This window comes from Achroia grisella, unplaced genomic scaffold (assembly GCF_030625045.1).
Source record: "Achroia grisella isolate CSIRO2021 unplaced genomic scaffold, CSIRO_AGI_Agris_v1 utg903, whole genome shotgun sequence".
In the NCBI taxonomy this organism is placed as follows: domain Eukaryota; kingdom Metazoa; phylum Arthropoda; class Insecta; order Lepidoptera; family Pyralidae; genus Achroia; species Achroia grisella.
Genome location: NW_026713061.1, coordinates 3261096 through 3275107, shown reverse-complemented (window position 1 = coordinate 3275107; position 14012 = coordinate 3261096). Strand labels below are relative to the sequence as shown.

General features: G+C 34.0%; 2 protein-coding genes across 3 annotated transcripts; one reads left to right on the top strand and one right to left on the bottom strand.

The window, feature by feature from the left end:
* Positions 1-425: 425 nt before the first annotated feature.
* On the bottom strand, positions 426-8008 carry LOC131853605 (repressor of RNA polymerase III transcription MAF1 homolog). Its single transcript, XM_059204553.1, has 4 exons — positions 7321-8008; positions 5888-6008; positions 5208-5485; positions 426-1692 (listed from the first exon to the last, which is right to left on the bottom strand). Exons 1-4 carry the CDS (start codon positions 7524-7526, stop codon positions 1629-1631), a joined length of 669 nt encoding a protein of 222 aa, XP_059060536.1. The 5' UTR covers positions 7527-8008; the 3' UTR covers positions 426-1628.
* Positions 8009-9367: 1359 nt separating this feature from the next.
* Positions 9368-13722, top strand: LOC131853546 (ATP synthase mitochondrial F1 complex assembly factor 2). Of its 2 annotated transcripts, XM_059204465.1 has the most exons (6): positions 9368-9583; positions 9657-9850; positions 10298-10408; positions 11350-11527; positions 12144-12259; positions 13038-13719. In XM_059204465.1, the coding sequence occupies exons 1-6, from the start codon at positions 9508-9510 to the stop codon at positions 13188-13190; spliced, it is 828 nt and encodes a 275-aa protein (XP_059060448.1). In that variant the 5' UTR covers positions 9368-9507; the 3' UTR covers positions 13191-13719. The 2 variants fall into 2 exon arrangements, with proteins under 2 accessions (XP_059060448.1, XP_059060450.1); XM_059204467.1 differs by lacking the exon at positions 10298-10408 and having other exon boundaries at positions 13038-13722.
* Positions 13723-14012: the final 290 nt, after the last annotated feature.

The window sequence follows — 14012 nt, the reverse complement described above, 5'->3', positions numbered from 1 at the left end:
TGTTTGTATGTTAGACAATCTTCTATGTTGGAAACGATCTGCAATAGATCAAGACGAGTAGTCTGCCGGGTTGTTTAAGATGACCTTCCAAACTCCGATTCGAAAGGCTGGGTATTGGTGTACCCAGTCATTCGAATTAGAGTTCTAAGTTAGGGGATTTATCTACAATGGCAGACCATCTACATGCTCGTGGAAGCAACAGCTAGTTAACTAGCACTACTTGAAATACGTAATTACATTGTGTTGCATTGGTTTTCAATATAATTCATTTTTACCACAAAATGTAATGTAGTTTACCTAAATAGGCGATACTGCACAAGGCAATTTAAATAAATAGTAACTCTCGTACGATAACAATAAAATATAATGTGCACTAATTTTTATATCAATAGGTACAAGGCTAAACGTTAGAATGTAGCCTTAAGACCTAATAGAGCCGACTGCCTTTTTATTGTTGAAATTATATTTTAAATGATAGTGTAGGATAATTATTTGAAAATAAGGTTTCTAAAATCTTTCCGACAATATTAATATTTTTAAATTCAAATCCGAAATGTATGCTGATGGAAATCATTCAGTGTCTGTGCTTTGTAGCAAAAGTACGGAATACGCTAGGTCCAATTATACGCAAATATATCAATTAAGCTATACCATGTATGACTGATTTTACGGTACAATAAACATGTATATTTGCAATAACAAAATATGACTTAAAATAGTGAAATAAGAATAAAGTCATCACATAAAAGTTACAAATAGATATTTTACTTAGAAATTAAACTCAATCAATCAATCCATATTTATATATCTATTCTAAATAAAATACAATCAAAAATATTAAAAATAGCATCAAATAAGTAGTTACTAAAAAAAACTGATTTTATATTATGTAATGTGTTTGACGATTTTATCTTTGTTTTTTTAATTTCCTAGTTTTTTTTTTAATTCTGTATTATATAACCTGTCAATAAATATAGATACTCTGCTAAGCACCCTATTAATTTAATAATTACATTACATTGTTTCTGTTCTATTGTACAGTAGGGAAGTTTGCAAAATTTGGACGTTTTATTGTTCCAGTTTTTCCAAAAACAATTTACTCACTTAAGAAATTCTACATCCAAATAATGAATGAGGACATACCTACTTAAATAAAAACCGATGTACAACATTTACTGTGACGTAAAGAGTATTTATCTACCCTATTTTTTTTGATGAAATAGGGTAAATATAAACTTAATGAAGTAAATCAAAAGTTTGTTCAATACTTTTTTACATGTATACTAATATTACATACCGCTTAAACTCGAAATTTAAAGAATTTCCGTTAGTTATCAAGATATCTTTAAATATCAAACTATAAGGTTTTAAATACATTTATAATTAGTAAGTTATTATTCACGTTTATTTGCTTAAAAATCAAAATTTAAATGGTTACTTAGACTATAAAACCAATAGGAGGGAAGAACCAGTATTATAATTAATTAAATTTATTTTACTTTACATTTTTCATTACTGAGTTTCTGTGTCATTTAAACAAGTGATTAATACAGATAAGAAAATATTCGTTATTGTCATTAAAATGTGTAATGAAAAGTGCAAAAAATATAAACACTCCAGTTTCATATTCAATTATACTCTTCGTCTTCATCCATTGCGAAGTCTACGCCTGAATCAACAGCACACACAGGACTGTAACAAGAAATTACTATTTAAATTTGTGTTATTAAAAATAAAAATACTGGATCTATAAATAGATGCTAGATTCAGCTTAATTTGAGACAAGCATGAGCAGAATAGATGAAATAAAATTTCATCATCATCATCATCATCGCAGCCCGGAAGACGTCCACTGCTGGACATAGGCCTCCCCCAAAGATCTCCACGACGATCGGTCCTGCGCTGCTCGCATCCAATGCCTTCCAGCGATCTTGACCAGATCGTCGGTCCACCTTGCTGGGAGGCCTTCCCACGCTGCGTCTTCCGGTCCGTGGTCGCCACTCGAGGACTTTACCGCCCCCAACGGCCATCTGCCCTACGAGCTATGTGCCCTGCCCATTGCCCATTGCAAAATTGGTTCTACCTCTCTGTTCCGTAGCTGGATAGTTTGCCCTAAGTATACGTAGTGATCGACAATTTCGAGTGTAGAATCACAGATTTTTACGGGAGCAGGTACGACATGGACGTTTGACATAATTTTCGTCTTGTCCATATTCATTTTAAGACCTACTCCTTGTGAGACTCTACTGAGGTCTTCGAGCATTTTGGTAAGGTCTTCCAGGGTCTCAGCCATGACCACGATATCGTCGGCAAATCGAAGGTGATTGATGTACTCGCCGTTAATGTTGATGCCCAGCCCGCTCCAGTCCAGAAGCTTGAAGACATCCTCCAACGCAGCGGTAAACAGCTTTGGCGATATGACATCGCCTTGTCTGACACCTCGCTGCAGTTGGATAGGCTTCGAATTCTGGTCGTGGAGGCGAACTGACATAGTGGCGTTCATACAAACATTTCAACGCTTCGATATATCGATAGTCAATTTGGCATCGCTGGAGAGACTGTAGCACAGCCCACGTCTCGATCGAATCAAAGGCTTTTTCATAGTCCACAAACGCCAAGCAAAGTGGCAGGTTGTATTCTTCGGTCTTCTGAATTACCTGCCGCAGCGTATGAATGTGGTCTATGGTACTGAAGCCTTTTCGGAACCCGGCTTGTTCGGGAGGCTGGAAGTCATCAAACCTGCGCGCGAGACGATTCGTGATGACTCTCGAAAACAACTTATAAACATGGCTCAGCAGTGTTACGGTTCTGAAATTCTTCAGAAGCGATTTGTCTCCCTTCTTGAAGAACAGAACCACCACACCCCTTTGCCAATCTTGAGGCGTTTTGCCCTCGAGGATGACGGAGTTGAATAGCTTCTGGAGGATTCGTAGAACAGGTCTACCTCCAGCCCTCAGAAGCTCAGCAGTAACTCCATCATCGCCCGGCGCCTTGTTTTTAAGTCGTTTAAGAGCCATACCAATCTCGTACAGGCTGACGTCCGGGATATCTTCGGTATAGTGTCGGGTTAATTTGGCTCTAGGGTCTTTCGCCGTGTTGTTAACAGGTGCCCGTGTTGTCGTGTATAACTGTCCATAGAACTTCTCAATTTCCCTCAAAAGTTCGGGTTTAGACGAAACGATCCTGCCGTCATCCGTCTTAAGTCGCATCAGCTGGCTCTGTCCGGCAGCCAGATCCCTGTTAAAGACTTTTGAGCCCTTGTTTCTCTCAATAGCCTCCTTTACAAAATTTGTGTTAAAGTGGCATAAGTCGAGTCAAGGACTTAGAGATCTGCCTGCTAAGTTGCCGGTACTGAGAAGCGTCAGTCGGAGACTGCAGGACCATACTTCGCCTTTCATCCATCAATTTGAGGGTAGAGATAGATATTTTTCCGGTTCTTTCTGCGCGGCGGGTTTTGAAGTGCTTAGACCCAGCTGCACGGACAGTTTCCACGAACCTGTTGTTGTAATCGTCCACGTCAACGCAGTCACCAAGGCTTACGAAACGGTTTTGCAATTCTAGCTGAAAGCTTACGGGGTTTTGGATCTGTATAGGTGTAGGGCGGAGCGTAGATTTCATCAGTCGGGATCGTTCGAGTTTCAGATTCAGATTCAATGTGCCTCTTACAATCCGGTGATCACTTCCAATTTTGACGGCATTGATCACAGAGACATCATTGAAAATCTGTCTTCTCGTTGACAAGATGAAATCTATCTCGTTTTTTGTTGCACCATCGGGACTAATCCACGTCCATTTCCGGTGTTCCGGTTTCCTGAAGAAGGAGTTCATCATAAAGAGGTTCTCCTTCTCCATGAAGTCGGCCAGCATTTGACCTCGGAAGTTCCGATCACCGATACCAAATAGCCCCACTCTCAGCTCATCACCGCTTCGTTTGCCCAATTTTGCGTTAAAGTCCCCCATGATAACGTTATAATGAGTCTTTGTACTATGTATGGCTCTGGAGATATCCTCATACATAGCCTCAACCTCATCGTCGGAGTGCGTCGAAGTTGGAGCGTACACTTGGATGACCTTCAATGAATACCGTTTGGTAATTCCGAGTATCAGGTACGCTACCCTAGTCGACACGCTCTCGACCTTGATAATGAACATTATTCAAAAGGGACTTGTGGACGAGGAACCCGACACCGCCTTGGGACAGTTGATCGCCCTCCCGGAAGTAAAGCAGATTGACCGATTTCAGGACTCCTCCCCCTTTCTTCGGACTTCGGATAATCCCACGACATGCCAGTGCAATCTGCTCAACTCTTCCTCCAGTTCAGTTAACTTTTCGTCGGTCCGCAGTGTTTGAACGTTGTATGTTGCCAGGGCCAGTGGTCGTCGTTTGTGGTAGCCTGGTCTTACGGAGATTCTTCGCACCCCCTGCCCCGCCGTTTCCATGACCGCTACCATGGTCAAGACTAGCAGGGCCGCCGGGGACTGGGGGCCGGCGCCTTGGGTGTAAATCCATTTGGGGGGATATTGCCATTATCGCCACGCTTGGCATGCGGGTTGGCGATCGCAGTATGATGGTAGGTACTCAGTAGGACGCTGCTGCCCGTCCACTGGTCGATGAATCCCTTAGTCGCCTTTTACGACACCCACGGGAAGAGAGGGGGTGGTGCTATTCTTACAGCGACACCACACGGAATAAAATTTATGCATAAGAAATTAATGCCTATACTATTAAATTCTAGCCAATGAACTATTTTGCTTGAAAATACAGGTGCAGTAGAAATGAGAAACTAACGAAATCCGATAATTACTAAAACTAACCAAAATTTCCCATATAGTTCTCAATATCATCATCGTCAGAAATTATTGGTATACCTTCATACAAACTATGCTGTGAAAAGATCAATTTAGTGTAAAAATAAAAAAAATAGATTTCTATCTTGTTGAAAGTGGTTAACTTCATAAGTACCTGACATTTTCCGTGGTATACCTCTTCTAGTAATAAGACATATAAATAAGCATTGCTGTGAAATAACCATTATCAAATCACAAACTCCTTTCTTTTTGGGAATTAATTTCTTGATGACTTGTATATGCAATACAAAACTTACTATGTAATAATAATTATTATTTATTAGTTATATATTGCATATTAGGTCATTACACCAATGTTCAAATTAAAAATATCATGATTAATTTACTCATAAACATACCTCATGGCTCTACATGTGAAGAAAACAATGCGTTTCAATTTCCTGTTATAAAAGAAATAGTTGAAGGCCCATAGACAACCAGGTTCACCAAACGGATCACTTGCTAGATCAGGGTTGTAACTGTAGATACGGCATTCAGGCAAAAGTACTTCTTTGTCTATTGCGGCCCATAGAGCCGGACGCAGTTGTCGCCAGCGCATACCGCCTACCGTCGACAGCGCCGCTTCTACAGCTCCTTGCACCCAGCTAAGTGATGGTTCAGCACTGAATTCACTGCTCTGTTGATGTCAAAATTTATTTTGTTAGTAATTTTACTAAAACAACAAGCCCATAATATACACATAATTTAAGGTTTACATAAATGGAAAATAAAATTCGTGATGAAACTAGTCTAAATGTGAAAAAAATATTGATATATATATATTTATATTATTGAGGCACAGCTTTAAATATATATATATTGATATGTATATATTTAAAGCTGTGCCTCAGTATTTCAGTAGTTTAGAGGTCAATAAAAACTACCCTAAAAATTTATTTGTGTCAGAAATCAATTCACCAGCTTATGTACTATAATAATTTATCAAAGAAAATAAAAAAAAACAGCTGTCAGTTATGAAATACCTACTCTTTTATTACTCCTTATGCCATACATAGATTTATATTTAGAAAATGTATACCTTTGCCATAGAAAAATCATAATCAGGAAATGCAGCATTTAGTGTAGCAATAAGATAGAACAATGTCTTCCTTGATATGGTGTCACATAATACTCCATCTTCATCTCCAGACAGGCTGCGACTGAAAAAATACAATACTTAATAAGGTTAATTATATCATAACTATATGGTACAAAATTGTTTTTCATCCCTCTTTAGAAAGAGCAAAATAGAATATAAATAGATTTTGTTTTAAAATAAGTTATAGTGTTAATAACATATACTATTACTTATCATCATATAAGCTCTAGCTGTGATTTTAGTACAGTACTGCCTGTCTGAGCTAGATTCTGCAAGCTTCAATGCACAGTAAGAAACCAAAGTCACTCTGTTCAAAACCTCATGAAAGTTATGTGATCTCAAAAGTACTTAATAATAATTTTGTAACTTATGGTGAATAAAAAATCATCTGACTATGAAATGATAAAATCCATTAGTATCATTAATCATAATATATTCTCTGGTAAATTATATAGAAGACTGACTAAATATTTACAAAGCCAATATAATTTACAGATAGGCTGTCATGATAGTGTAATGGTTTGTCAAAAAGACTGCATATAAAATATATATATTTTATATGCAGTCTTGTAGCTTTTTATGAATCAGTAAGAAGCAAAATATTATTATGATGTATACATTATAATCATATTTTGATATTAGACTATTAAAAAAAAATCAATACACTGTCTAATATATTCATCATTGAAATTAATATTGGTATTACTTTAGATAGAACAAACACTCCTCTCTGACCCAAAGAGAAATAACTCTATTGTTACAAAAATTATATATTATAAAAACAAACAAAAAATGTATATTAATGTTACAACTGTATGTATATACTATTATTAATTTTTCCTTCTTTACCAATTGGTAATTCTGATGAAAGTGTATTTATAATTATTATTAGGTAACTATGTAATTAAAAAACTGTTAATATGAATTCAAACAACAATATAAAGACAATGCATTTTGTATTGGCAAAAATTGATATAAACAAGATAACTTTTAGAAAACAGTTTACTACTGACTTTACTTACACACGGATGATATTTAGTTCCAGAAAGAATATAAGTATACATTTTGCCCTCTTTACATGAAACCTAACAGGAGTTTAGCACTATACATACATTGGAGTGTGGGAGTTGGCAGTAATTTCATTACCTTTACAGCTCTAGTGTGCATAGTAATTTATAGTTGTATGCTTCAGTCTAATTAAAAACTAGATGTGTTTACTTATAAATTAGACTGAAGCCTATTTACAAGCAGAAATAAGTTGCAAAATGGAAACTTATAAGATTTTATATTATTATATATATGAGTGTGGAGGCTGGTAGTTTTTTGTTTTTGTATATATTACTAGAACTGGTGTATATACTATGTTCTGATACCTGTATGAAACACCTTCAGGAGGTGACAGTGCTTGGAGATTGTGAGTAGTCTCACCATCAGCCGTAAACCTTTTGTAGAAAGCTTTCTCGGTGCCTGCCATTTTGCAACTGTAGCTTTCTACCCGACCTTGCACGGCGCTGTCCCCATTGAGGATCGAAAGCGCCCTACTGAGAGCCTCTAAATGCCCACTCTCAAGAAGTTTCATCGTGACTGTTTGTGCCAACAATTTAACCACTCAAACTTCTCGTTATCAACAGCGGTGTTATTCTTTGACAGCTTGGTGTGTTACTTCTGTACATAGCAGACGGGTGTATAAATATTCCTTTTCTTTTTGAGTGTAGAAGATTAACACTCGGAATAAGAATCGTCTTCTTTTCTTCGTCCGCGCTGATGAAATGCGGGAACATCACAAATAAGGAAGAAATTGGAGTTTTTAAATTGCTAATGTATAGCAAATTATTAATAGCTTGTATTGTATATTGCCTTGTAAAAGAGAGCGCGTCACTTTTGTCCTTTAACACCTAACGTACAAACACTGTTACCGACGTTACAAATCAAAATCCATAGCAGACATTGTTGACACGATTAACACGATCACTGATATTTAGATTAAATATTTTATTTAACTTGAAATAGCGATTATAATTAGAAATACGCAATATTAGTATACAACACAACTGAGATACACAAAACGGACCAAAACAATGTTGCTAGATACAAATTTATGATTGTGCAAAACCCTCAATCGAATTGTACTAAAATTAGCTGAATAAATATTTTTAAACACTGACACAATTATATAATTCAAATAATTATATAAATGGGACAGGGTGAAATATCAATCGGTTTGTTACCTTTTCAGTATTAAATAGTTAAAAGGATCTTAGTGAAATTTGACTTTAGGATTTAGTAAAGGATAATAGATTTATTTTAAAAAAAATAGACATAACCGGATTTAAGAAAATAGCTAGTAAATATACCAATAGTCAGTAAATGAATGTTATGTATTTTTAAGTGCTCAAAAACGGAGCAATTAAATCTTGGTGACTGTACAAATTCCTAATTTTATAAAACGTATGTGAACAACAAAGACAACGGGAATTTTAACTTCTGTGTCAAGCGAATTGTGTTACCGGTTGCCATCCGCCACTTTTTAATATGTATAGCTATATGTTTCGTAGTTATTACAAATTATATAAAGAATAAAGATGCTACTCTTAGTACAAGTATTCTTAACAATAACTCTATGTTTATGAGTTAAAAGTAACGACAAATAGAGTACCTACATGTATTTGTAAACCGAGTGGTACTTGTTAGTATATTGTCTTTACTTTTTTACACAAATGAAAGTGTCATGTTCTCTGTGTGTATTGTTCTCTTTTTTAAAAGTACTTTCGATATTATTGTTTTTTTTTATTCCTAATTATTTTCTTGCTGGGCTAAGACTATTTAACATTGACAGTTGACAGCAAAGAGTAAATTAAGGTTGACAGCTATGATTTTCTTATTCTTTTCTTTGTTGTGGTTGTGAACGTGCAGCTACAATAAATTTTAATAAATTATCCTTAAATTAACTAACTCACTTTATTACTGACAAGTCTAATTACTTTAGTTTATTTTGTATTTTTTTTAATTTAAGTAAGTATTTTTTATGTATACAATAAAACTCCATCGAACATTTTAATAGTTTATTACCGGCTGCATTCATCAAAGGCCAGTTCCTTTGAATACTTTATGTCTATACAAAAGGCTCCTGCTATTCAAGGCAAAATAATTTTAATGATATATAACCAACTAGTTTCCACCGCCATAAACTGATTGTTATAATTGGAGTCTTCATTCCTCTTTCCGTTTCGCACTGCTGTTAGCTTATTGTGGGATTGGTATTGTGTTATACCACTCTTTGCTCTTATGTACTTTGTCTTCATATAAATATAGTAATGAAATGGGATATGACTATGTTTATGGAGATTTAATACAATAATACACATTATAATATAATAACACTTGTACAATTCATCTTAAATTATGTTATAATTATTTCAGGTTTTTGCTGTACTACTAAGGGATACTGTCAAGCAGCCATCAGTCATTATAGAGAAAAGGAACTCAAGCATATGGCAATTTGTTTTTTAAATTATTATTTCACAAATATATTGGTTTATTTAATTAATAATTGACTAAATATGCTATCCGTATATTCAATGTTCAGTACTGTTCTCAAGTCCCAATGCCCTAAATGTTTCAGGTTTCGGACATATGGTAAGTAGCCAATCCATTTGAAGTTGATTTAAAAGAAAATGTAGTGTCTAACTCATGATATTATTTATTCTAGTCACCAGAAAGAGATTTTATCGGTGTACGGGTATAATTCAAAATGAAAACAAATGGGAAGTAACTTTAGATCAACGTCGTTTAAAAACGCCAAATGGTCGTATTCTAATGGTTAATAGTGAACCTCTCGCTCATGCCATAGCAGCAGAATGGGATGCTCAGAAAGATACAATAGGGCAACCTACTATGCATCTGGTGAGTAGTGAACTTCAAGAATGATATAATATATAATTTATTGTTATGTTATATTTAATAAACAATAGGATACACCTATTGGTTTGGTTATAAGGGCATAGGAAGGCGAAAAGGAAATATAATGGTATGGATTGTCTCAAAGATGATATAGCAAGCTAGGGACTGGGAAGACATGAATGGAAAAATAAAACATGTAACACCAACTAAAATTGTATTTATTATTGTTTTCATTACAAATTCTCAGCTTTCCTACCATCAACTTCCTGTCTTACCTGCCATTCATTTCAAGTGTTAGAGAGTTTTATTTACAAATGTTAATTCAATTTATTCAATTTTACGGATATGGACTAGCTATACTATATAATTTGAATTATTTTAGAAATTACTGTTAATTAGATCTTTGTTAGGATTATGAATGAGTTTATAGCTAATTCTTATATTTTTCAGACTGCCTTATGTAACACTGCATTAGACAATCCTGGAAAACTGACAACACATGGCATTGCTAGTTATTTACTGGATTACTTCCCAACAGACACTCTTCTTTTTCATTCAGAGGTTTGTTTCAATAATAATGGACATATAAATACACAAAAAGTATTTTTATGTCCAAAGTATTTGTATGTAAGACTATGGACAAATAATGTTAAAGACAAACAATATAATTAATTTGATTACAGACTTTAACAATAAACAAAATAATATACATGCATGCATGTGTCAAATATTTCGTAGTGGAAGGGGATTGTTACTAATGTGGACTGATGACCCAATCGGTAGCAATGTTCCACATTAGATCGGCCTCCATGCAGTTCCCTCTGGAAATCATTGTGATAAATATCTGATGAACTTGTCAGGATATTATATTGTTAACTGATCTGACCTCTTGCTCATCTTAACACCTTCCGCTGGTGCCCCACCAGCGTATACCGGATGCAACATTCCATCATTTATGAAAAAAAAAAAATGGTACTCTGTGCAATGTTGTTTTATCAATTTAACGTATTTTTAATGCATCATTAAAAAAAAAGCACTAAACTCTTCTATATGTATATAAACTATAAGGGTGCGAAATTATAAACTCCATGGGCGTAATTTTCGTAAAATTAGGTATTAATAACAACTTATGTGTTTATATTATATATAGATACATTTTCTCTAACATATAAACTTGTCATTATTGATAAGAGATGAAAGTGTATAATAGAATATATCCTAGGAAACCCCAAATATTTACGAGATATATGGCGTTACAAACAGACAATTCTATTGTGTTTATTTTCTAGTTAGATCTTTTCAATATAGTGATGTATCCAATTTTTTTCTAAATTTTGCATTTGATCTAAATCATTACTGTCATTTCTAAGATATTTGAAATATGTATCCTATTTACAAACATATATTTTACGTACCTAGGTTGTACTGATTTGTGTACCAATCACCAGTATGCTATAACAATTAATTTTTAGTCACAAAATGTCATGTAACAATTGTTGTAGGAGGAAGAGCTCAGATCATTACAAGAAAAAAAATGGACTCCTGTAATTGATTGGTTTCAAAAGAAATTTGGAGTTACACAAGAAATTTCCAAAGGGTTAGAGCCTTCACCAGTTACGACAGAGACCCGAGCTGTGCTAGCAAGATATTTCCTGTCATATGATTTTGCGGCACTTAATGGTAATTTAAACATATTTTATTCAAATTAAAACTTGTTAATATAAAGCGTTTATTAATTAATTATACGTAACACGAATTACTTGATATCTCAAATGCTAGTCACATTTGTAAGAATCCCCTCGTTAATGTGACGTCACTTTATTGTTTTTTTATTAATAGTGCAATTTTTTTGTTTTAATGCTCAGGAATATTACAATTTGCAATGAACTTTACCAAATTTAGGACCTTCTTTCACATTGACGACTATCCATCGTAACTTGGGGATGATCCTCATATTGCATACGCCAGAATTATGAACATGAGAAGAGAACTGCTCAATATGTCCATAATTATTAATTTCCAGTCCCTTAATATGAAGTATCATTGTAGGTTTGAGCTTATAATTCACGAACATTTTATAACCACCTCATAGCATGGTACAAAATTCTTATCACTTGTTGGGGGATGGTACAATTAGATTAGTGATTCGATAGTCACTTTTAGGATGATCATAATACACCACTCATTGATTTCAATGTATTGCTTTCCTTTGTTCCCTTCACCTCATCGGAAGGAAGGTGAATTACGTACCAAATTAGGCATAAATGTATTTCTATTATGAGTTTTTGTTAAACAGCTATATGTTTTGGAGTAGAAGCACTGAAGTCACCATTACTGATGCTGGCTTGCATAGAACGACATTTGGAACCAAGAGAAGCAGTTCTACTTGCTCGGTTAGAAGAAGAATTTCAGGTGTGTGTGTTATTTAATTTTTTTTAATTAATAATATAAATATTATAGAATAATAGGCATTGTTCATGTCCATCCATTCAGGTCACTAGGTAATTGGTTAAGAATCATTAATATTAGTATATAAAATTTTTATCGAATTAGCTGTTGTTTTGCGAAAGTACATTTCCTTACGTTATGGATTTATATTATTTTGTTCAATTTCAATACCGTTAGCATGTTTGAGACCACAAATATATACCTGACCACCCCTAATAGGAGCGATACGAACTTCTTTAACTATTAACTACGACACATTACATTCAATAGCGGTCGGAATTTGATCGATTATAAAGAAAGTCGTAACGCGTCTAGTAGCGATGGTAACTGAATTAAACAAAATAATATATATTATTAATAATAATATTATTAAATAAATTTTAAAATGTAAATCAGACTTACACAACAAACAAGATTTCCAAAATGGTGTAAATAGATTTTTAGTTCGTTTCTATAATAATTGATTAATCAATCAAAATAACGCTATTGTAATGTTTTGAAATTCTGTGATCACGAATTATATAAATAAATATTTATAATGACTAACTATACCTCCCGTTATTTCTTTTGTAAAAGATGTCGTTTCTTGTAGCTTATAGTTATATTTTTTACCTTAAATGTCGTCGATTATATAACTTCATGTTATCTTTAGTGCCTTATTTGTCGATGTTTTGTGAATAAACTATAAGTCTATGGTTATAAAGGGTAGTCAAAACTATTTAGAACTTTTTGTTCGTTATAGTTGATGCGATGGGGACGCGTGCCATGGGCACACGAACTGAACCAGGCGGAGCTGAGCTCGCGCGTGGCAGCTGCACTACTCGTAATACAGTGCTCCACAGAAAAACACACTACAACTGTAAAGACACCAGTAAACGAACAAGCTGTGAATTAAAGCCCGTGTAGAGTTGATGTAGTTCTAATTAATTATAGAAAAAGTGAATCATTATGAAATGTAATCCATTATTTTTGAGATGGAAAATTCACCAATGTACACATAGTGGTTGTCTAGTTAGAAGTAAAATATCAATATATTATTACATGATAATAGAGAATCGCTGATTACATGGACAAAATCTTTTATTTACTGCCTTTATTTCAGTTACAAAAATGTAACTGCAATATTTCACGTTTTCGCTATGGTATAACATGAATCAAAACAGACTAGGTATAATTTATTGAGCAACGTAATAATGTAGGATTAATGTTTTTTATACCGTAGGGGTGGGTCCAAAACGCTTGCGGATAACGCTGATATAGGTTAGTGATTATTGTTACCCATTAACACTTGCAACACACGGGAATATATACTATAATTAAGATTACATTTATTATAGATTTAGTTCAATAAGAATTATTGATTAATTAACAAAATTGTAATTATTCAAAGTTTAAATACATACTTCAACATATTAATTGATTTCCTTAATGAACAAATATACATAGAATAACACTTATTCAAATTAAAAATCATTTATTCATTTTAGCCGCTTATGAACGTCAAATTTTTCACTATCGTTCAGTCAGTTAAACGTAAATTTAACCACTCTTAAATAGTCATACTTATTTTTTTAATCTACCGCTCATTGCTTGCTTCTCTCATTTCTAGAAGAATGAGTAAGGAAAAAGAACGGAAATGGAACTGATAGTTAAAATCCCATCAATATTTCCTTTCTAATGAAATTCTATAAACTATAATGTATTGGTTGTAGTTCTT

Bases quoted from the DNA above. Each gene is read 5' to 3' on its own strand.
- LOC131853546 (XM_059204465.1), top strand. From the start codon at position 9,508: ATGCTATCCGTATATTCAATGTTCAGTACTGTTCTCAAGTCCCAATGC. The intron at 9,584-9,656 runs GTAAGTAGCCAA...TATTTATTCTAG, and splicing joins TTTCAGGTTTCGGACATATG to TCACCAGAAAGAGATTTTAT. The intron at 11,528-12,143 runs GTAATTTAAACA...TTTGTTAAACAG, and splicing joins TGATTTTGCGGCACTTAATG to CTATATGTTTTGGAGTAGAA.
- LOC131853605 (XM_059204553.1), bottom strand. From the start codon at position 7,526: ATGAAACTTCTTGAGAGTGGGCATTTAGAGGCTCTCAGTAGGGCGCTT. The intron at 6,009-7,320 runs GTATCAGAACAT...GTATTTTTTCAG, and splicing joins CCTGAAGGTGTTTCATACAG to TCGCAGCCTGTCTGGAGATG. The intron at 5,486-5,887 runs GTATACATTTTC...TGACATCAACAG, and splicing joins ATGATTTTTCTATGGCAAAG to AGCAGTGAATTCAGTGCTGA.